Genomic DNA, 19,290 nt, shown 5'->3' with positions numbered 1-19,290 from the left:
CGTAGAAAAACAAAATTTTGAAACAAAAAAACACAAGTCTTATCATTTTCGTCTATCAAAAGTCCATTGTTACGTCGTTTTTGACTAAAGTTGTATGGAAATTTGATCGTTTTTAATAGCAACACTTGGTGTCGTTTGTAACGGACGTTTAATTTTCAGGCGAATTTTTCAGAAAAATAGCAATGAGTTGCCCTCAACTAAAGTACATCTTTGCCATCCTGCTACTTCATTCTGTGTATTCAAGTCGAGAAGAACCGATCGTTAATGTCCCATCATTGGGGCGTCTCCGTGGATCGCGAATGTCGTCTGCGTCTGGCCGAATGATAGACGCTTTCAGAGCCATCCCCTACGCCCAGCCACCTGTTGGAGACCTCCGTTTCAAAGTATAAAACTTTCAAAGTCAAATATTTATTCATCTTTTTTCAATTTGATGCGTTGTGAAAAGGATCCCCTTCCAGCAAAGGATTGGCAAGGCACCACACTTGACGCCAGCCGAGAAGGACCCAAGTGCATTCAATTCAATTCCATCGTGCAAGATGGACTCGTTCTTGGACAAGAGGATTGTCTTTATCTCAACGTCTACGTACCTCAAGTAAATTTCGTTACCTTGATAATTGTCTGCATTTATTAATCATCATTTAAATCGGTGGTAGGTGAATGGGACGAATGATCCCCTTCCAGTCATGGTATGGATTCATGGCGGAGCTTTTTACATGGGAAGTGGAAACGGCGAAACAGACATGTTTGGACCAAACTATCTTCTCGATCGCGATGTCGTCTTGGTCACTTTGAATTATCGTTTGGGACCCCTCGGTATAACTCGATGGTTTCTTGTTCTCCAGTCTAATTTATTACGTTAAGTTTGATCTTGTCACTTCAGGTTTTCTCAGCACTGAAGACGCTCAAGCTCCGGGAAATTACGGACTTCTCGATCAATCATTGGCACTGAGGTATTTCCTTTCCTCGTTAATATTGCATTAAATTATTTCTTTCAAGTAGCACATCACCCCGAGTGTTGGGTAGTACAATGACAGGGTTTTTATTTAAAGGTGGGTGCGGAATCACATTGCCCATTTTGGTGGAAATGCAGACCTCATTACCATATTCGGCGAGAGCGCAGGTGGTGCTAGTGTAGATTTTCACGTCTTGTCACCCTATTCAAAAGGTAACTTAGTTTTTAAGTTTGGTTGCACAAAGCGTCATGTATTTTGCGACAGGCCTTTTCCATCGAGCCATAATTCAGTCCGGTACATCGACATGCCCATGGGCGTTGAATCCGAAGATTGCGGAATATACCAGGATGCTTGCCAATCATCTCAACTGCCCGTCGGATGCTTCCCGTGAGTTACTGGCCTGTCTGAGGACTAGGAAAGCTGAAGAAATTGCCGGAATTAGAAAGCACTTAACCATCGGACTGGTTAGTATTCCACTTATTTTTCCAATTGTACTGTGCATTTCGTACAAAAATTGTGTATTTTTCAACAGGGTTTTGGAATGTTCCCTTTGGCTTTTGTACCTCGGATTGACGCCGAAAGGAGTTTGCCTTTCGTTCCAGCCTATCCAGAGGAACTCATTGCCGAGAGAAAGTTTAATCAAGTACCTTTGATTTTGGGTGTCACTAAAAACGAAGGAGCCCTCGTTAGTGCATGTAAATCTAGCAGCGACACCTAACCCATGAATTCCCTTACTAAATCGTTTTGTGCGTGTGATGCAGCTTTTTTTGTGAATGATGACAAACACATGGACGAGTTCAAAGCCGATCCTATCGGCATAATCCGCTACATGATCCAAATGGAAAATCATCCGAATGGTCAGCAAATGGCTCAATTGGTGCACGATCATTTGTTCACTCTTCAAAAGCCCTACGAAGATCAAAAACAGCAAATAGAACTGGTGAGTCTATTTTCTTTCTTTTTTAAAATTGATTCCACTGCAAATAGAAGCCCATCATTTTCATACGATTGCGTAATGTCATTGTCGTTCAATAGATCGCTTCAGATTATGGACTTTTCAAATGCACCGATGATTCAGTCGCCTTATTCAGCGAGTTTAATAGTCAATCCACTTATTACTATTTCTACACGCACCGGGGTCAATTTTCGTTTCCCCAGATGGTCGGAGTTCCACCTGAAATTGATCTAGGTAAAACATTCATGTACCCGTTTTTCATCAAGAAATTTGAATTTAGCACAATTCTAAATTATTGGTTTCAATGGATTAGGTGTTTGTCACGCCGATGAACTTTTTCTGTTGTTCAGCTCCGGATTGTTGCCGAGGTTGAGCGTTCCAGAAGACTTGAAAGTTTCCGCAACGTTGATCGATTTATGGACATCGTTCGCTAAAAATGGGTAATTGTAATTATGACGTCCTACTTTATTTTTAAGGGCCGTTCAACTGTCACGGTTTAAAAATTGTTTGCTTGTAAATTTGTCATGACAAATTTACGAGCAGAGTTCCTGTGAGTAGCCATGTAGACGATGATTGGCTTCCAGTTGAGCAAGGAGCGATACGTTACTTGGATATTAAAGAGAGACCCACCTTTGTCAATGGTAAAATGCCTTTCGAACCGAGGCTTGCGTTTTGGAACAACATCAAAGCTGCTAATCGCATCATCACCAAGGATGAATTGTGAAACCTCTTCATTTATTCCAACTGTTTGTGTATTCACGTAGGTCAAACTAGATTAGAGTCGAAATTTGTTTTGAAAAGAATAATCATCCCTTTTCGATTAAAGTTGCACGTCGTTTGATTTTGAGCGGAAATGTTGTTAATGGACTGTAACTAAATGGTAAATTATTTAGAGAATGTGTAGCTGATCTCCAGTCCTGTCTTAATGTCTAAAAGTCTAAAATATCCATTTTATCGTGAATTTTATTTTTCTTTCAGAGGAATTCAGGCGTAAAGGGCCTTGCTTAATCAAGTGATGAAATAAATATCTTGAGACGCTAAAGATGGAAGAAATGAAGGCCCTTTCGAAGTGCTTTGATTTTTTATTGGCAAGAAAAATGAATGACAACATGGAACTATTACATACCCATTAGATCAGCAAAACGGCCAAACAATGGACTCATTAATTTTGTTTCTCCAGTTCAAGGTTTGTTGCAGGCATTGCAAGACTTCTGGCAGTTGGCAACCATGAATTCCTGATTGCATTGGCCCATGTTTGCAAACTGGACGCAGATGGGAGTGTTGTCGACGCACCTCGCTGATGATCGTAATTCAATATTTACATTAAAGTAATTGAGAACGATAGAAAATGGGAGCGTATAAATACCGTCAGTGTCCGTGCAAAGTCCGCACGTTTTTCTGCAAAAGGCCGTCATCAAATCAACACTGTGGTTGCAGAATCCGTCGCCAGCCCACACGTCGCATCCTCCCATGGCATCGACACATTCCGGACCTGTAGCGCATCGACACATCCCGTCACAGGTAAAAGCAATTAGCTAATGAACTCGCTGAAATTTAGGCTTTTGGCGTTGGTTATTCATTACCGATTGGCTCTTTGGTCGTTGTAGTCTCTTTCGGGGGCGATTCAGTAGTTCCGTGTAGTTGTTGTTCCTGTGGTACCAGGGGTTTCAGTAGTTCCTCTAGTAGTTGTTGCCTCTGCAGTGGTCGTTCTAGCCGTTGTTGTTGTCGTCTGAGTAGTTGGGGTGGTCGTTCTGACCGTTGTCGTTACTTCTTCAGAGCCGCACCGATACATGATGTTCAACTTTACTACGTCGTTCTGTTAGACGTAATTCTTAATTAACTCGTTGCCTTTAAAAAAAAAATGAAATGAAAAAACATTACCTGACTGAATCCCTGAGTGTTGCCGAGGGTGCTGCCTGTTTTTGAGTAGATTGTCGGAATCTTGCGATCCTTGGCGAAGGCGAATTGATCGTAATGCATGACAGATCCTGTTCAAGTCGGAAATAAATGTCTTACTTCTAATTCTTTGCCCCATTTATGTTCTTAAAATCTGACCTGTGTCGTAACGGGTTCCCAGCATTTCGATTTCGTTGGGTCCAAGTTTGTCAAAGTTTCGTTGCATTCCTGATTATCGACAATGAAAAATGCAAATCTGTTAATAGAATGGCTTCTAATGAGGAGAAGCTAATACAACCGTCTTGAATGTTTGCCCAGTTGATGACGACGTGATCGTCCCTGTCGGTACGCGCTTGTTCGTGGTAGAAACCAGCTGCGTGCATCAGCTCGTGAATAATGAGACCAACGTGAATGCAGCCTTGATCCAGCGACACTGTTTGAGCTCCACCCGTTCGGCCGACGTTGCTGTTGCACCTGAACAATCATCGAATCAAAGGTGTAACTATTAATTTGTTGTTAATTATCTATGCAACACTTCAATACCCGGATCCTGTTGTTCTGAAGACGATGTAGTCTGGCTGGATTGTCCGAGGAACGAATCGGATGCACGTCTTGTTGTGGTATTCCATCAAAGCCCTGGCTATGACACTGCGTTCCGCCATAGCTAAGTCATTTTTGTTGCAAAACAGCGAATCAATTGAAAAATGCTGAATCGATTTGAAAGCTGTGTTTACTGAAGGGAGCCGCAATGATGTAAGGAATGACAGCATTCGGCCAGCGATAATTACGTCCCACGATTGCGTTGCGAAGCTCTTGGATCGACTGAACGCCGGAGATATCACCCTCAAATACATCGGCTGCGTGACGAGGTGCTGCCCAATACGGGCTGGTATCGACATCATTGTCATCTTTTTATAAGTTTTTGATTTTAAAGAATATTTAATTACATTACAGGTAGTTAAAGAAAAATGTTACCGATAGTGAATGCATTCTGGAAATCCTCGGCTGTTAGATAAATGCCATTCTACAACGTAACAGACACATTCATTTTATATATTTTTTTAAATTAACTAGTCATGAAGATCTGAATAACCTGATTGCTGGGTCCATGATCGAGATGTGATGGACCGGAAGAGGTGGTTGTTTCTGGAGCATCATTGTCCAATGGTCGGCTCTTATTGCTGTAGAGGTTCGGATCGGAAGTGGCCAGACAAGTTGAGAAATGTAAGGTGATTAAAATAGAAATGTAGAGCGTGCTGAATGACATGTTGGTTCCTAATGACTGAAACAGGAAGATTGATCAGTTTGAAAGAAAAATGCTGAAATGGAACGGAATACCTGCGATAATTGTGGTGGATGCGTGTCACGACGGAGACGTTGTCTGTTGGAATCTTTGTCTCGGTCTTATATAGCTCTGGGAATCTGCCCACGATAGGCAGACATGTGTCCCCCAATAATTTTGTTTTCGACGAAAGAACGGAATAAACAACAAGTGTTCCAGCAGCCAGTAGCGGCGAATATGGATGAGGCAACGAAAACAACATTGCGCTGGACATGGATTGCCATATACAGACAGGTAGTACTGACGTTTAAACCAATATTCTATAGACAGATATGGAACATCTGTTAATAGACTGTTGTAATAGATTCATTATTATCGGAATGAGGGATGTTGAGAAAGGTTAGTTTTGACATCGGGCGTGGTATTAAGAATATTGGAAATGCCGATTAGTCTTGCTGATGCACATCAACAAAAATTCTTTGTTTAATGTAATTTTATCTATAATTCGTATCTGTATCTTAAAAGCGTAGTATTAAGGTTTTTCCATTTATCAAAAATCATATGCCGTTTATTAGTGTATTAACAAACAAATCCTTCGTGTAGATGGAGAAAAGGAACTGTACTTGAGGATATTTTGACATTTTAAATAGCTTTTTTTTTTTTGTTTTTCATACGAGGTGAAGATGGAACTTGGCTTTGATAACCTGAGAACTAACTCACTACCGGAAGGTACTGGCGCGACACACGCCTCACGTTCTTTTTTTCAGCATTTTTAAAAATCCAACTCTGCGCTTGCACCTTCCGGTAGGAAGTTGGTTCTCACATCTCAGGTTAACGGGTCTAAAGCTCGTGGAAAAATAGAATTGTCTGGCCATGTTAAATAGGGTAGGACGTTAAATTTATAGTAGTTGTTCGGCCTGGTTAATAGAATAGACATTTTTTGCCGAGTTGCAGACGCTTTTTTTCTTATTATTGTACGTGAGCAAGACTGAACAGTGCTTCCGTGCTAGAGTCATTGTGAGTTTTGTCGGTTACCCATCTCTTAATTTACAAATTATCATGTCGTTTATGTGACCTCTTGTGTCCTGTCATTTTAGTTTGTTTCTTATTTCTTTTTTGTTTGGTTAACGATTTCACAATTTGACTATAGACGGGTGTTTTAATTCACAATCGCCCTACTTTGATTCATCAGATGACTTTTGGTGAGATCACTTAGTATACATTGTCCATTTATTTATTATAGGATTTTTTTTTTTTTAATCTAGGATACTTTATACTAAATAAAATAATTGTCTTCTGTGAATGGGTGCCAGTAAGCTAGATCGTGTTTACAGGAATCTAGTGCTTTCCAAGTTTTTTATTAGAGGATGGGGCAATCCTGAAAATATTAAACGGTACATTTTTCAACTTACTACTTTTTAAGAACAATTGAGTAATTTTTTTTCTCCATTTAGGCTTTTTGAGTTCCGTAAAATTGTATCGGATAGGGAAAAATGCCAAAGTTTAGTTGACTCGCAACACAAAGTTTTCATTGATAAGGTAATTTAGAATCTAATGTAGTCCTCGTGTTAATGTTTAACAGCAATATTTTGTAGGAAGAAGACCACAAGCATTACAAAATCTTAAATGGCCACTTTCAGAGCCCATTTGCATATCATCTCCCTGGCTTAGTAAGTGCAAAAAGTAAGACTTTATGTTTCAATTTTTGTAATTTGAATCCATCTCTTTGTTGTGGACTTTTATGTAGGTGCCAGTGGAATCCGAAACTGCCTATTTCCAAGTACTGCTGCCTAAACAGTGGAATTGGGGTAATGGCCTTAAACCAATGGTAGTGCAACTTGCAGGAACAGGTGATCATGTAAGTTGAGCATAGCCTTTATTTGCCAATTGGTATTCGATATTATTTATACACACTTTTGTAACGTTACAAAGTTCTTTTGGCGTCGACGAATGCTAATGGGCAAACCGCTGATGAAAGAATGGAACATCGGCTCCATCATCCTGGAAAATCCTTTTTATGGCCTACGAAAACCAAAAGACCAAAAGTTATAAATAAACACGGGTATAGTCCATAGCATTCACTTCACGAGGCTCTTCTCTTAATTGATGCGTAGACTTTCCTGTTTGCACAATGTCTCGGACATCTTCGTAATGGGCGGTTGCCTTATCCTCGAGTCTCTTGTATTGTTTCATTGGTGCGAACGCAATGGACTCGGTCCTCTAGGAGTTACTGGAGTTTCAATGGGCGGTCATGTGCGTACTTCATTTTCTTTTCTCTAAAAAAATTTCATTACTGTTGTAGTAACTGACACAATGTTCTTCAACTTTAGATGGCTTCATTGGCAGCTTCCAGCTGGCCAAAACCAGTGGTTTTAGTTCCTTGCCTATCCTGGTCAACAGCGTCTTCAGTGTTTACACGCGGAGTCATGAGCGGAGCGATTGATTGGTCTCTTCTAGAGTCCCAGTATTATTCTAACCAAATTTACAACGAGATCCTTGATATGGTTCTTCAATCTCCAGCCAATAGCGTAAATAATTTTTACTTTGAATTAATCTGTCATCGTATTATTATTTGATTACTTTGTCTCTCTTTAGGATTGTGCCTTTGATGCAGGTAAACAGTTTGCTCAAAACTACTCACGTCACATGGGAGCAAATCTTGAAGTCCCGAGTAGCGCTCATTCCATTCCTCCTAGCAACGATCAGCGTCTGACTAAAGCCGTGGAAGAAACATTCAATTTCAAATTATCGGGGTTGTCCGGCATTGTTCTTCCGGAATCCTGGAAGCGTCTGGGCAGTGTCTCAGTTTCTACTCCGCTCCGAAAAATGCTTCAACCTTTTTTGTAAGTTCCAATTCGCACATTGAGGTCGTAATTTTTTTATTTATTTATTTATTTATTTTTTTTTTTATAATGAAATTATGAATTAGGACTGAACAAGTAAAGGGGATGGAAAAAGCTAAAGCCCGTCAACAGGCAATGGAATTTATGCGTGGCATTATGGACGAGTTCACGCACATTGCAAACTACTCACGGCCGGTTGATAGTTCGTGTATCGTCATTGTGACTGCCAATGACGATGCTTATGTTCCTCGTGAAGGATGTACTGACCTGAGACAATTATGGCCTCAGTCGGAAATTAGATATGTCTCGACTGGACATGTTGCCGCCTACGTCCTACATCATGAAATATTCCGTCGGGCCGTCAAAGATGCCTTTGACAGAATCATTGCCAACCATTATACCTGAACGCTATTAATCTTAGTTCGTAATTTGAACATAGATGGCGTACGTTTTTCTGAAAGAAAAGTTTTGCGTGATGTACCGGAAAAGTTGGGGTTTTTATGTTTAAATTTGTTTGAATGATCGAACGTTTCTTTTCAGTGGATTTCTGGAGTAAAGTGGTTAGACGAATAATAAATATATTCAAGAAAAGAATCAGAGACGAGTACGATAGCAGTAACGTTATGTTAGATTTATTCTTTCCATCCGCTGTTCCAGATAAAAAAGGTGAGATGTTTAAAGTCTGTCCTGCAAAGATGCAGGATTAACTTTATTGATAAATTGCGCCGTTCATTCATCCTTCATGCACAGTTCGAAAAGCTAAAATAGAAGATAGCGAAATGGTTGGAAGCAGTTCAGGAAAACAAACCGTTTCCAATTTCTGGGAAAACCATTGCAAATTTAGACAACCCAAGGGTTATTTCCATACGTTAAAGACGGCGTGTCATGCACAACATCCACATAGTATAGCCGATAAGTATTCGATATTTACGATGAGTAAGGTGGTCGGTTAAGCCTCGACTGTGGCAATGCAACACATTCCGTCATAGAATTACTCATCAAAGTCGATTCCTAAACGTTTCACAAAATTATCTGTGTGCCTCTGCTGCGACTATTTAGTTTCCGTGAAGGGGGAACATTCTTGGGCTAATACTAAATCTGCTAAGGGGAATACAAGTCGTTAGATTAGTTGGAGGTTATAAAATTATTTAAATCTGTTCCGTACTTTGCACGCATTGTGTATAGTCCTCGATAGTATAGTGGTCAGTATCCCCGCCTGTCACGCGGGAGACCGGGGTTCAATTCCCCGTCGGGGAGGTCAATCTTTTTTCATTCGTGTAATTTTTGTTTTGTCAGATCTTGAACTCTTAACAGAATTTTGAAAATAATTCAAGTTTAAGCAGTATTCTCTCTTTAACACTAGCGTGATACAATGTTTCTCTTAGTTATTTGCAAAGATGTCCATTAAGTTACACACAGCAAACCAAAACCATAGCTTGGTCCTTACACCTTCAACAGTGAGCTTGTAGCTCCACATCAAAATTCCTATTCTGATTGTTGCAATTATTAAGGTTATCTACCGGCTTATTTTTACGTAATGGTATGTTTTTGGTTTCCAGTTTGGTTAAGCTTAATGCAATCATTGTTTTACAGGGCTCAAATTTCTTATCACACGGTGCACAAATCAGGATATTTGTACCAATATCAATATGTTGTGCTTGTGTCTGCTTTTGTACAAAGGGCCGACGAGGACAAAACAGCAGACCTGGGCTAGTCTGCTAACTAATGTAGTACACGAAACCTACAGTCGATACAACTGTTCAAAATGATTGAATATTTCTAGAGCAATGGTAACTTTTATCAGCTTTGTAATTTTCGATCATTGGGCAGAAGGGAATGCGACCCTCGATCTACGCAATCAGCACTCAGTTCATTTGTTATATAGATTAGATCAGCTAGATGCATTTTCCACTGGCGATTTTGGCCGAGCGATACAATGTTTAATTGAAATTTTCTTTCCCAGTCAAAGTTCAACCTTTGTTGTGCACACATCGTGAACCATGTTGCTGCGTCTACTGTTGGTAGCCAACGTTGGCTGGTTAGCCCTTGTTGCTGGCCAAAATGAGATCCCAACAGTACCTTGTTACGGTCCTGATTGCTTGGTAACCGAACCAACAACCGAAATGAGTAAGGAATAAGTTCTTTCTTATCTGCATACTCGATTTTATTTTTTCAGTGCTGTCGTTTCCCTTTAGAAAATGATTCAAATAAGTATTCTTAGCACTTATATTTATTTATTTTGCCTGTGATGCGTAGCCACTCTGCCGACAACAGAAAGTACCACGACACCTCGTCCAGCTGGCATTCGACGAACGGTGGTAGTTATCTTTAAAGCAACCACTATCGGACAAGACATGTTCATCCAAGGTGGAGTTAATAAAGAAACTGTTCGACCAAGTTGCACCAGTGACGTTAACGCCGAAACTTCGGATTGCTCCATTTCCATTAATGTAGGTAACTCAATAATCAAATGTGGTTACAAAATTATTGTAAATCGTCCATTCCAAACGGTTTTGCACGTCGACACTATCTGACAGGCAACCTCTTTGGGCACTGGACCACATTGGGCAAAATACGACGCGTGGAGAGAAGGTGACACCAAATTGGACTGGTTTGGAGTTCAGCCAGGACAGGGTATTTACGAAACTTACGTCGCTTACGGTACACCATTGGCCTGGACAACCAACGCACCTGGCGAAAACGGATACCAGCAACTGAATACGTAATCGTAAAAAAACTAATTTACCTCGTTGTTGGGAAAATATTTTGTTGGCTAACCGATCGATGTCTAACGTTTGCTTTACACTTCTCAATTTAGATGGGGACCCAATAATTGGATGGTGGATTTGCAGATGAATTGCGATGAGACAGAAAACGGATGGTTCGATGTCAAAGCATACCTCACCCTATCCGGCAAGTCATTTTTGTTTTTAAAATTCCAAGTCGTTTGAGAATAATGTTGGCGTTCATCCACAGGAAGTGGATACGAGTCAGATATCCAACAATCAACTTGCACGGGCACGGGAGCTGATGTGCCTCCACCGTACACTAGTAACAAAAATCACGTTGCCCGCTGTGGTTACATCAACCGATTCTATTTTGGAACGGGTGACTGTGAGATTAACGCATTCCAATAATTCTGTAAACTCTAATTTTTACATATTTCATTACATGGACTTGCATTATCTTTGTACTCGTTGACTGAGCCTAGCAATGCTGAAGTGCTCTGTAAACAGTAGACAATGTGACGTAGCTAGATTTTCATAACACAACCTGTAGGGATGTATTGTCACGAACAACTGATAAGCAGAGATTGGGTGAGATGAATTGTCATGGCAACAGAACAGCTATGAAATTGATGAATTCAAAAACCAGTAATAGGTACACGAAATTAAAATAATAACTGTTGCTCAAACGAAAAGGGAAAAAAACACAGCCAACAAGAAAAACAATTTTTAAAAATCTCTGAACGTCTCTTCGTGCAAATTATCGGGTCTCCCTTTGAACAGATCTCGATCTTCTTCGCTAGGCTGGAAATGTCTCGTATCACCGGCTCCCTTCACTTTCGGGATCAATGGTGCAGGAACCTATCCCAAATATTGGCAAACATTACGTATTCCATAATCAACACAACTGCCCTTTTCTAGTTGGACTTGTGGATACAAAATAATTAATCATGTTACTCTTTTTTGATAGATGGCGAGCCAATCGGTCGTCTGAAACCAGCGATGGTTTTTAATGTCACCAACGCCATTTTTCAGGTTACCCAGTCGTTTGGTCAGATCGGCTTGTAGTAAACCGCGGACGAGATCCTTCACTTCTGAGCTAAATATTTTCGGATATTGGATCTGCAAGGAGAATGCGGTGATTATTTATATTTTAGGGGATTTCTCGCGAATCGCCAATAGCAATCAGACATGAATGGCTCTGGCTAGCAAGGTGGAATAAATTACCTTGCCGGCCACGATTTTCTCGTAGAGCTGAATGGGTTGATCGGCTATAAAGGGCGCTTGTCCAGCCACCATTTCGAAAATCAAGACTCCCAGAGCCCACCAATCGACGGCTCCATTATAGCCCTAGATGATACGTTAATAGAAGTAATTCTAGTGGGCGTCATTTAAAAAAGATATCTCCTCGAAAAGTGGATGTTATGTAGTATACTTTAACGAGAATGATTTCGGGAGCCAAGTATTCCGGCGTTCCACACATCGTCCACGTCCGTCTATCCGCAATTCTCTTGGTGAAACCAAAATCTGTAACCTGTTTCATCAGGTTGGATTTAATTAGTCAGAAACAATGAAGGCTCTTCTCCGAATTATTTTTCGAAAAAATCAAGAAATAAAACAAAAATCCACTTAAAGATGTAACTACCTACTTTAGCATATCCAGCTGTGTCTATCATAATGTTTTCCGGTTTCAAATCGCGGTATATCAGCCCTAGATGATGCAGATATTCAAAAGCCAAAACGATCTGAGTGGCATAGAATCGGGCGTGAGGCTCTCTGTTTAAAAATATGCCCAGTCAAAAATGTCACGTGTTAAACGAGATCTGGGTAATGAAGGATAATGGGAGACATTGGTTTTTACTTGAATCTTCCAAGTTTACGCAAATGGGTAAACATGTCGCCTCCAGGTACGTATTCGAGAACCATATATAAATTAGAATTGTCCTACAATCAATTGAAATCAGTTAATAGTCGGTCAGTTCAATGCCGAATTTGCATTACCTTGAAATAGAATTCCAATTTAACAATGAACGGGAAACTAATGGCAGTCAATACTTTTTTCTCGTCCAACGTGTGCTCCACCTGTTTCTTTTTCACGACCTATCCAATCATCAGGTTCCATTCAAATTGTCATACTTGAATTCACTGCATGACAGCATACCTTTTGCTTCTCGAGAACTTTCATGGCGTAAAATTGCTTGTTTAACTTGTTCTGGACAAGTATAACGCGCCCGAAATTGCCAGAGGCTAACGTCCGCGCCCGGAAAAAGTCGTACAAATCTATTCCGTCCTTGAATGAAACCAAAATTTAACAACTGGAATGAATTAGGGTCAAAACCACAAAATTACTTGGTCCGGTGGATATCGCCATCTGTGTTCGAACATTTCTTTCGCCTGTCGCAAGTACTCTTCATCTTCAAAGGAGCAATTAAACAATTAGGATTTGTCATGAAAATAAAATGCTGGAATCGGCGTTTCAACTTACAACTGGTTGAGCCATTATAATGGATTAGAGTTCCATTTCTCAAGGTTGGCCTATCGTCAGATGATATCGGCTTACGTGCCGACTCTTGCGCCAAATCCTGTTTTAACGATCGTCGGTGAATTTGAATTAGAATGGCTTACAGCTTTAACTGTGTTTTGGATTAATTTAATTTACAGCCGTCAGCAGATTGGGCGTTGAGAGGGCCGTTCTAAACGTTGGCTGTTTGGTCGTCCCAAAAATTTCCAAGTCGAGTTTACTCTGTTTTTTGTCCGTCGTGTTTGCAACGACGACTTGATTGTTGCCGTACGTGTTATTGCGGTTAATTGTTTGGGAGGATTCCGTAGCTGGAGCCGAGATATTAAACTCGTAATTGGTCGGAGGAAGATAAGGACTTGTTTCATGACGCCGATTGCCTGTCGAAACTGTCTGCAGCGGCTCACTTTTCTCTTCGTGTTTGTTCTCCTTGTTTTTATTCTTGGACTTGTTTTCATTGGCAGGATGTTTCATAGCTGATTTCATCGCAGTTTCGTTGGCTGCTGTCGCTTTGAAACCGACGCCAACGATGACTCCTTGAATTCAGATTTACCAATTGAATTTACGAGAATGATTTGCAAATTGAATGGGGTTTACCTGAATCCTCGTTGGCATCTTTCTTTTTGCTCAGAAATCCAAAAAAAGGCATGACGAACACTTGTCGGCCAGCAGTCGATACTTGGCACTGGACGTTGTTTCAGAATAATAAAAGGTGAGCCAATTGCAAGTCACGACTGAAGAAAACTCAGTGAGGGCAACGACAATACATCGTCAGATCTCGACACGGTTCAAGACTTTAAGCCAACGCCAAGTCAACGCCGCGTACGTCTACATTATTTCCTTCTCGTTTCGTTTTTTTATTGTATTTTATTTTTTTTGTCTTTCTTTTATCAAAAGGGTGTACCAATCTCAGATAAGGAACCCTGCAGATAGGTTTTTTTTTGTGAGCTTGGTGTACAGTACGCCATGATGTACGTACACACACGTGGTGGTAAATGGACGGCTGCTGCTAAATCGAGTTGCTAAAACGCGGGACTGCCACCCTACGCCATTGTCCCCAAAGACTGGAATGTTTTGTGGAATTTTCGGCTACGACAACAGTAAATAACACTTGATTTATTATTCAGTCGTAAAGGCTAGAAATGAAGGCATGCGGCATGTACGTCACAACAGATAAGGAAACAATGGTAAAGTGAGAACTTTGTTATATTGCAGGTGTTTGCTTGTGCAAGAGTTTTTCGACGCCAATAAGTTTCTTTTTTGAAAGGTCACTCCAGTTGCACCATTGCTATTTATCGGTTCAATTGATCTTTGTTGACATGGATGTGTCCCATATTAAGTTTACGAGTTCAAATTCCATCGTTCACCGAGAAATCGTCGTCCAGATGTGTCAAATGTCTCCAGGCGTCAACAATCATCGACTTTGTGTCAACCCACGTCAATTTTTTGTTTTTACCTAGTTGTTACCTAGTTGTTTAGACAAAATCTGCTTCGCATTGAAAAAATAAAACGTATATCTCAAAAATAACAGATAAGAAGTTTGTCCCCAAAAATGTTTGCCATCAATTAATCGCCTCGGGTGCATGCAAACTCGTCTCTATTTTTCATGGGCTATAGTAGTACTGAAATGATACAAAAGATGGCCACCAGGTACGTACAATATCAATCAAACAGTTGAACCGATTGGACCGAATTTGATGTTGCCGAAACTCGTGTAAGGATTGGGATTCTGATAAACCGGGCACGGGCCGTTGGGTTCGTTGTCCATCCAAGTCATGCTGTTTGGATCGCTGGGACTGCCCCACATGGACAAGGACATGACCATGCCTTTCCTCATTCCCTGCGACATGCCGTACGATACGCCTCCTTGGCTGTTGGACTGGCCAAAATGGTTGCAGTAACCGTCGGAGATTCCGTTGTAACCATCGAAGGTCGGTTGCTGGATGGTGCGTCCGTTCTGGATGTAGAATCGTTGGATCTCCTTCAGATCGCCGTAGTCTGTTCCGTCGACAGTCAAGAAACGAGTGACGACGGTGAACTTTTGGGTGCTGTCCAGCTGATAGCCGGAACCGCGTCCGTAGAAATTCTTGGCGCCTCGGGCGTAAGTGTTAAAAGCGCAGCCGTAAGGATCGCATTGGCCATTGAGGCAGGGATGAGTCGTGTAGACATTGGCTAAACTATTGGCTTCCCAAATGTCCAGCTCGTCGCAAGAAGGACGTCCAGGCTCAGCTGGTTGTGCGTCGCAATAGCCTGTGCCGTACATGGCTCCAGTGTAGCCGGAACTGGCCTGGCCACCATCGCTTTCCATCGTGATGAAATAGAGGGCCGAATTCATGCCGCACCCGGTCGCAGTCACGTCCACTTCGAAGGACAGTTCCTTGTTGAGCAGGTAAAACATTCGATACCTGCAACATGCGTCATTTAATTATATCGATTATTAACACGTGTCTTTGTATATACCGATTGGAATTTGGGGCGGAAGTGAGAAAAGTTCTTGCTCCGTTAGAGGGCCAGTTGGCCAACGTCATTTGATTGCCATCGAATTTAATTCCCCATCCAGATTCGTATTCACCTTGGCTAGGATTCTGTACGTCAAAAGAAAATATGAGATTTGAATCACTGTCGAATCAGGAATACACAGTTACGGTGTAGCAGTTGTAAGGATCTCCGCAGCCAGTCCAGCGATAATCGAGTACAACTCCGGTGTTTTCTTGTTGGCAATTGCCTGGGCCGTAGCACACCTGGATGCCCATACTGGCCTGACGCGACTCTGTTGCTGCAGCGACGGCCATTAGGCCGGCCAGAAACACTAGTCTAATCATGTTGAATACCGTTGCAAGTCTGAACGTCTTCTGACCAAATTATTCGGCTTTTTATCACGGGATGTTTTCTCTTTATCTTGGTGATGTACACGTGTGCAGAACGTTGTCCTGTCACCAAAACTAGAGAAAATAACTTCAATGTATAAGAGGTGATGTAACAATGAAATGATGGTCAATATTGATTTGCACTACGGGACGATCGTCCACATATATCTGACGAGAATTAAATTAAGATGTTTGTTTGGTCTTGGGGAAAAACGTTGGACCAAAAGTCGACTACTGAACTATGCCGTTGACTTTTTTTTTATCGCCTTGTTTTCCTAGGGCATTGTGTGGTTGGTTCACCTGTAAACAAATCAAAAAGGCGAGGTTCAGCAATTGAACCCACCTGTTCAACAAACATTATCTGTTTGCCGGCACGGCCCGATACAAGTTTGGTTTATGTACGCAAAACCACTAAAGTATAATCAATTTTAATACCTGATTTGAACCAATAACTTTTTTTTATTTTTAGGATTATATAAATTTGGATATTCTTTTCATGAAAGTTGAAACGAGTTTGGCAAAACTGATTCAAGATGTCGTCTGCAGTGGATCATTCATCGGCCATTATGCTGTGTGCAAAGACAGGGGCAAGAAGGTCGAAGGTAAGTGCTTTATTGATTAATTTAACATTTAGATTAACGTTTTACTTCAATATCCTTTATAGTGCTTACGGCAGTCTATAATTTTTATTAAATCTGTGTTGCAAACTTGACATTGACTTTATATTGGTAAACAGTCCGACACATCGAGTCGTTGGCACAACGTGGTCAGCCCTCTGTATTTTTGGCGCCTACGTAGTTAAGGGATTTAGAGTTGTAAAATAACCCACAAAATGAATTGCTTTAGTGCCTTTCAAGTTTAAGCCTTGAATTGGTTTGCTTATGAATTTGGTAGATTACAATTAGAATGGCCATAAAAGTATTTATTGATTTAATGTTCTTTTGCATTTTCAGACTAGAATTTTCTTGGGCAGAAAAGCAAACAACTAGAAACTGTCATTGTCATTAAAATGGTGTGACCAGATCTTGCTCAAGTTGAGCAAAAAGACAGAATGATATAATGTCCACAAGTCATGGCTGAACGAAAGTGAGTGTTGCATTATTGAATGTTCATCAACAACAAAATATAATTAGGTGCTTGTCTTTAACGATTGTTTTTTGCCCTTGCATTGCAGGCAACAGTGCTGTTGGGATTTACATGTGAGACTCTTCCCTTTCCCAGAATCAAATATTCATTCTCGTCTCCAGTTGGTCAAGAATTACTCTATAATGTGGTATTTGTTTGATGTCTGGACATATTGTTTCTCATCAGGTTTGGATTTCTGCTCCCTCGCCAATGCATAGGTATTTCGCCACCGGCCCTTTAATTGGATGCGTGACGTACGACTGGCAACGCAGTCGTGAAAGCCAAATTGTTGTCTATCCCGTGACGGCATTCAAACGAGAATCTGCTATTGTGTGGCCGCGCCTGACTTTATATTAATGCGCAGATGGACTTGTCCGCGTGCCTGCACATATCGATCCCAGAGTCCGTTGTCTATTGTCAGCCAGATTTTGCGAGAGAGTAAAATTGTCTGCAGAAAATAGACCCCCTCAATCAATCGGTACGGAATATCTCAATGGCGAATGGCCGACCATTCAGTTGCATAAATATTAATGCAAATGTAATTGAAACATCTTGAGGGCATGTCTAGAGCCACACCTCCAAGGAAATTGGTTTTCTTATAAAAAGTATTTTCATTTAACCTTACTACAATTCTTTTCAAGGAACCTCAGCATAGAACCGTGTACGTCAACTTGTGAAAATCCGTCATGTGGCCGTCTGAGATGCTTCGTTTTGTCATACGATGGTTCCAATTTCCTTGTAGAGCAAGATGTGGCTGTTGGCAACAAAATCATACTGCACAGCAATTTAATCACATGTAAGTACAAGGTTTATTTGACTACAATAATTTGTTTTATGCATTAATCGAGACTCGTTTTTACCTTAGCCGTCTCTATTCACATCGTGGGGAAGGATTGAACACGTTTATCGCGTGTCGAAGATAAGGGATATCGACATTAAATTGGTGAGTGCAATTTTTTTAACGTCCCTTACGTCTCAATTTAGCCTTTCTGCCATGTATCTGTTATTACCTAATTAAAAACAAAATAGGTATCAGTTAATTAAGCACGTACAAAGTGCTGTATCTGAATGCAAGTTGTGTGATGCGCAATTATGAATTGATGGGCCTTTTCGAACACTGTACAAACATAGATGACTCTCGGCCTTAATTTATGGCAAAGGACTTAAACGTGCAGAGTTGCAACTCATTCGTTATTCATACATGTTATGGGATTGGATGTAAATGGGAAAAAGGACCGTTTTGCAGCCGTTTTCAATAACTCGTTTGACTTTCTCGTCCTCCTCCTTTCTCTGCGCCATCAAAAATGGAAGTCGTGGCAGCCATTTTCTCCCAGTCGAGTAAACGGCGTTTTAGTATTTTGCGTGGTCGAAATGTGTTGTTTTTTTTTTGCGTAGGAAATGGCCGGCAAATGAAAAACTCAATTGATAAGCGGGTCGATGTGCTCTTAAAAGACATTAAAGTCACGTGACTGGCGATTGAATTACAATCAAGCTCGTAAATGTCGTCGTTGAGTAATATGCGCATCAATTCGTTTCCGTTGGCTCAAATGATCTTTTACGACTTTAAACATGCGTTTTGTTTTTGCCAGCTGTATTATGAAAAGCCGGTCTTTCAACCAATGGGAGGGCGTCTTGTTGTGTACAACGTAAATCACGCGTAGGAGACGTTTGCTTTGAAGGCTTGCACTATTGCGCGTTTTCGTTGGCTGGAGATAACGCTTCCGTTCATCCAAATAGGATTCTGTAACAATGATTCTATTAATCTAAATTTTTGTTTAGATTTATTTCATTTATTTTTATTAGGCTTTGGAATTGAATAATGAAAGTGAATCAACTTACCTGTGGATGCTGGAAAAGAGTAAAACATTTCAATCCGTATCAACAATATTGCCAATCTCAATGATTTGTAGGTCGAAACGCCTCTGGACATTCGTTGGCTATTTTGGGTGAACGTTTGACATTGCCAAGAAAAGCAGAGCCAATGCGCTGACTTGGATAAACATTTTGCGACCCTGTCTTGTCATTAGGCGAGCGAGTTTGGTAGCTATCGTGTACCAACTTGTCCCTATTAATTTTTCAATCAAATGTCAATTTAATTTTCCTTTTTAAAAAAGGATTTATAGGT

The 19,290-nt window shown here is 40.7% G+C and overlaps 6 protein-coding genes, 1 long non-coding RNA gene and 1 other non-coding gene across 20 annotated transcripts; 5 read left to right on the top strand and 3 right to left on the bottom strand.

Annotated features, from left to right (window-relative positions):
* Positions 1-122: 122 nt before the first annotated feature.
* On the top strand, positions 123-5,718 carry LOC116922442 (venom carboxylesterase-6). 12 transcript variants are annotated; one of them, XR_006646644.1, is made up of 20 exons: positions 123-383; positions 446-592; positions 654-813; positions 881-950; positions 1,050-1,165; positions 1,218-1,417; positions 1,486-1,648; positions 1,715-1,893; positions 1,989-2,142; positions 2,222-2,348; positions 2,452-2,668; positions 3,095-3,214; positions 3,281-3,429; positions 4,123-4,300; positions 4,369-4,424; positions 4,494-4,673; positions 4,759-4,811; positions 4,879-5,028; positions 5,096-5,380; positions 5,451-5,718. XR_006646644.1 is itself a non-coding variant. In XM_032928800.2 (12 exons), exons 1-11 carry the CDS (start codon positions 183-185, stop codon positions 2,630-2,632), a joined length of 1,698 nt encoding a protein of 565 aa, XP_032784691.2. In that variant the 5' UTR covers positions 123-182; the 3' UTR covers positions 2,633-2,668; positions 2,735-2,950. The 12 variants fall into 12 exon arrangements, 2 of the variants coding, with proteins under 2 accessions (XP_032784691.2, XP_032784690.2); XR_006646647.1 differs by having other exon boundaries at positions 4,494-4,693; XR_006646646.1 differs by having other exon boundaries at positions 3,294-3,429; positions 4,759-5,028.
* LOC116923261 (hatching enzyme 1.2) lies at positions 3,436-5,071 on the bottom strand. The gene is made up of 8 exons (XM_032929729.2): positions 4,898-5,071; positions 4,780-4,828; positions 4,539-4,712; positions 4,348-4,468; positions 4,103-4,278; positions 3,964-4,032; positions 3,790-3,896; positions 3,436-3,724 (listed from the first exon to the last, which is right to left on the bottom strand). The coding sequence occupies exons 1-8, from the start codon at positions 5,069-5,071 to the stop codon at positions 3,533-3,535; spliced, it is 1,062 nt and encodes a 353-aa protein (XP_032785620.2). The 3' UTR covers positions 3,436-3,532.
* A 343-nt stretch (positions 5,719-6,061) lies between the features above and the next one.
* LOC116922453 (protein ABHD18) lies at positions 6,062-8,523 on the top strand. Of its 2 annotated transcripts, XM_032928820.2 has the most exons (11): positions 6,085-6,103; positions 6,237-6,288; positions 6,352-6,480; positions 6,541-6,625; positions 6,682-6,756; positions 6,834-6,944; positions 7,019-7,131; positions 7,201-7,339; positions 7,417-7,614; positions 7,682-7,929; positions 8,016-8,523. In XM_032928820.2, the coding sequence occupies exons 3-11, from the start codon at positions 6,389-6,391 to the stop codon at positions 8,332-8,334; spliced, it is 1,380 nt and encodes a 459-aa protein (XP_032784711.2). In that variant the 5' UTR covers positions 6,085-6,103; positions 6,237-6,288; positions 6,352-6,388; the 3' UTR covers positions 8,335-8,523. The 2 variants fall into 2 exon arrangements, with proteins under 2 accessions (XP_045029505.1, XP_032784711.2); XM_045173570.1 differs by having other exon boundaries at positions 6,062-6,288.
* Positions 8,524-9,114: 591 nt separating this feature from the next.
* Positions 9,115-9,186, top strand: Trnad-guc. The gene has a single exon. It is a non-coding gene; the product is annotated as a tRNA-Asp (tRNA).
* Positions 9,187-9,881: 695 nt separating this feature from the next.
* On the top strand, positions 9,882-11,116 carry LOC116922460 (alpha-amylase). The gene is made up of 5 exons (XM_032928830.2): positions 9,882-10,056; positions 10,186-10,379; positions 10,467-10,651; positions 10,748-10,842; positions 10,906-11,116. The coding sequence occupies exons 1-5, from the start codon at positions 9,930-9,932 to the stop codon at positions 11,064-11,066; spliced, it is 762 nt and encodes a 253-aa protein (XP_032784721.2). The 5' UTR covers positions 9,882-9,929; the 3' UTR covers positions 11,067-11,116.
* Positions 11,117-11,187: 71 nt separating this feature from the next.
* LOC116922447 (cAMP-dependent protein kinase catalytic subunit beta) lies at positions 11,188-13,913 on the bottom strand. The gene is made up of 12 exons (XM_032928810.2): positions 13,771-13,913; positions 13,315-13,709; positions 13,141-13,237; positions 13,005-13,069; positions 12,817-12,945; positions 12,657-12,755; positions 12,517-12,599; positions 12,305-12,431; positions 12,091-12,189; positions 11,883-12,005; positions 11,613-11,777; positions 11,188-11,516 (listed from the first exon to the last, which is right to left on the bottom strand). The coding sequence occupies exons 1-12, from the start codon at positions 13,820-13,822 to the stop codon at positions 11,385-11,387; spliced, it is 1,566 nt and encodes a 521-aa protein (XP_032784701.2). The 5' UTR covers positions 13,823-13,913; the 3' UTR covers positions 11,188-11,384.
* LOC116922467 lies at positions 13,881-14,703 on the top strand. Its single transcript, XR_004394052.2, has 3 exons — positions 13,881-13,995; positions 14,071-14,273; positions 14,389-14,703. It is a non-coding gene; the product is annotated as an uncharacterized LOC116922467 (long non-coding RNA).
* A 50-nt stretch (positions 14,704-14,753) lies between these two features.
* Positions 14,754-16,038, bottom strand: LOC116922457 (probable 1,4-beta-D-glucan cellobiohydrolase B). The gene is made up of 3 exons (XM_032928827.2): positions 15,819-16,038; positions 15,634-15,758; positions 14,754-15,578 (listed from the first exon to the last, which is right to left on the bottom strand). The coding sequence occupies exons 1-3, from the start codon at positions 15,993-15,995 to the stop codon at positions 14,840-14,842; spliced, it is 1,041 nt and encodes a 346-aa protein (XP_032784718.1). The 5' UTR covers positions 15,996-16,038; the 3' UTR covers positions 14,754-14,839.
* Positions 16,039-19,290: the final 3,252 nt, after the last annotated feature.

This window comes from Daphnia magna, linkage group LG5 (genome assembly GCF_020631705.1).
Source record: "Daphnia magna isolate NIES linkage group LG5, ASM2063170v1.1, whole genome shotgun sequence".
NCBI lineage: Eukaryota > Metazoa > Arthropoda > Branchiopoda > Diplostraca > Daphniidae > Daphnia > Daphnia magna.
This window is presented reverse-complemented; position numbering and strand designations above follow the sequence as displayed.

Coding starts and splice junctions, on each gene's coding strand:
- LOC116922442 (XM_032928800.2), top strand. CDS start 183: ATGAGTTGCCCTCAACTAAAGTACATCTTTGCCATCCTGCTACTTCAT. Junction 951..1,049: donor GATCAATCATTGGCACTGAG/GTATTTCCTTTC, acceptor TTTTATTTAAAG/GTGGGTGCGGAATCACATTG. Junction 1,894..1,988: donor AAAAACAGCAAATAGAACTG/GTGAGTCTATTT, acceptor GTCGTTCAATAG/ATCGCTTCAGATTATGGACT.
- LOC116923261 (XM_032929729.2), bottom strand. CDS start 5,071: ATGTCATTCAGCACGCTCTACATTTCTATTTTAATCACCTTACATTTC. Junction 4,713..4,779: donor CCAGAATGCATTCACTATCG/GTAACATTTTTC, acceptor ACTTATAAAAAG/ATGACAATGATGTCGATACC. Junction 4,469..4,538: donor CATCATTGCGGCTCCCTTCA/GTAAACACAGCT, acceptor AAAATGACTTAG/CTATGGCGGAACGCAGTGTC.
- LOC116922453 (XM_045173570.1), top strand. CDS start 6,389: ATGGGTGCCAGTAAGCTAGATCGTGTTTACAGGAATCTAGTGCTTTCC. Junction 6,626..6,681: donor ACAAAGTTTTCATTGATAAG/GTAATTTAGAAT, acceptor AATATTTTGTAG/GAAGAAGACCACAAGCATTA. Junction 6,945..7,018: donor TTGCAGGAACAGGTGATCAT/GTAAGTTGAGCA, acceptor AACGTTACAAAG/TTCTTTTGGCGTCGACGAAT.
- LOC116922460 (XM_032928830.2), top strand. CDS start 9,930: ATGTTGCTGCGTCTACTGTTGGTAGCCAACGTTGGCTGGTTAGCCCTT. Junction 10,380..10,466: donor ATTGCTCCATTTCCATTAAT/GTAGGTAACTCA, acceptor ACTATCTGACAG/GCAACCTCTTTGGGCACTGG. Junction 10,652..10,747: donor GGATACCAGCAACTGAATAC/GTAATCGTAAAA, acceptor TTCTCAATTTAG/ATGGGGACCCAATAATTGGA.
- LOC116922447 (XM_032928810.2), bottom strand. CDS start 13,822: ATGCCTTTTTTTGGATTTCTGAGCAAAAAGAAAGATGCCAACGAGGAT. Junction 13,238..13,314: donor CGCCCAATCTGCTGACGGCT/GTAAATTAAATT, acceptor TCGTTAAAACAG/GATTTGGCGCAAGAGTCGGC. Junction 12,946..13,004: donor GGCGATATCCACCGGACCAA/GTAATTTTGTGG, acceptor GTTTCATTCAAG/GACGGAATAGATTTGTACGA.
- LOC116922457 (XM_032928827.2), bottom strand. CDS start 15,995: ATGATTAGACTAGTGTTTCTGGCCGGCCTAATGGCCGTCGCTGCAGCA. Junction 15,759..15,818: donor ATCCTTACAACTGCTACACC/GTAACTGTGTAT, acceptor TTTGACGTACAG/AATCCTAGCCAAGGTGAATA. Junction 15,579..15,633: donor TCCGCCCCAAATTCCAATCG/GTATATACAAAG, acceptor CGCATGTTGCAG/GTATCGAATGTTTTACCTGC.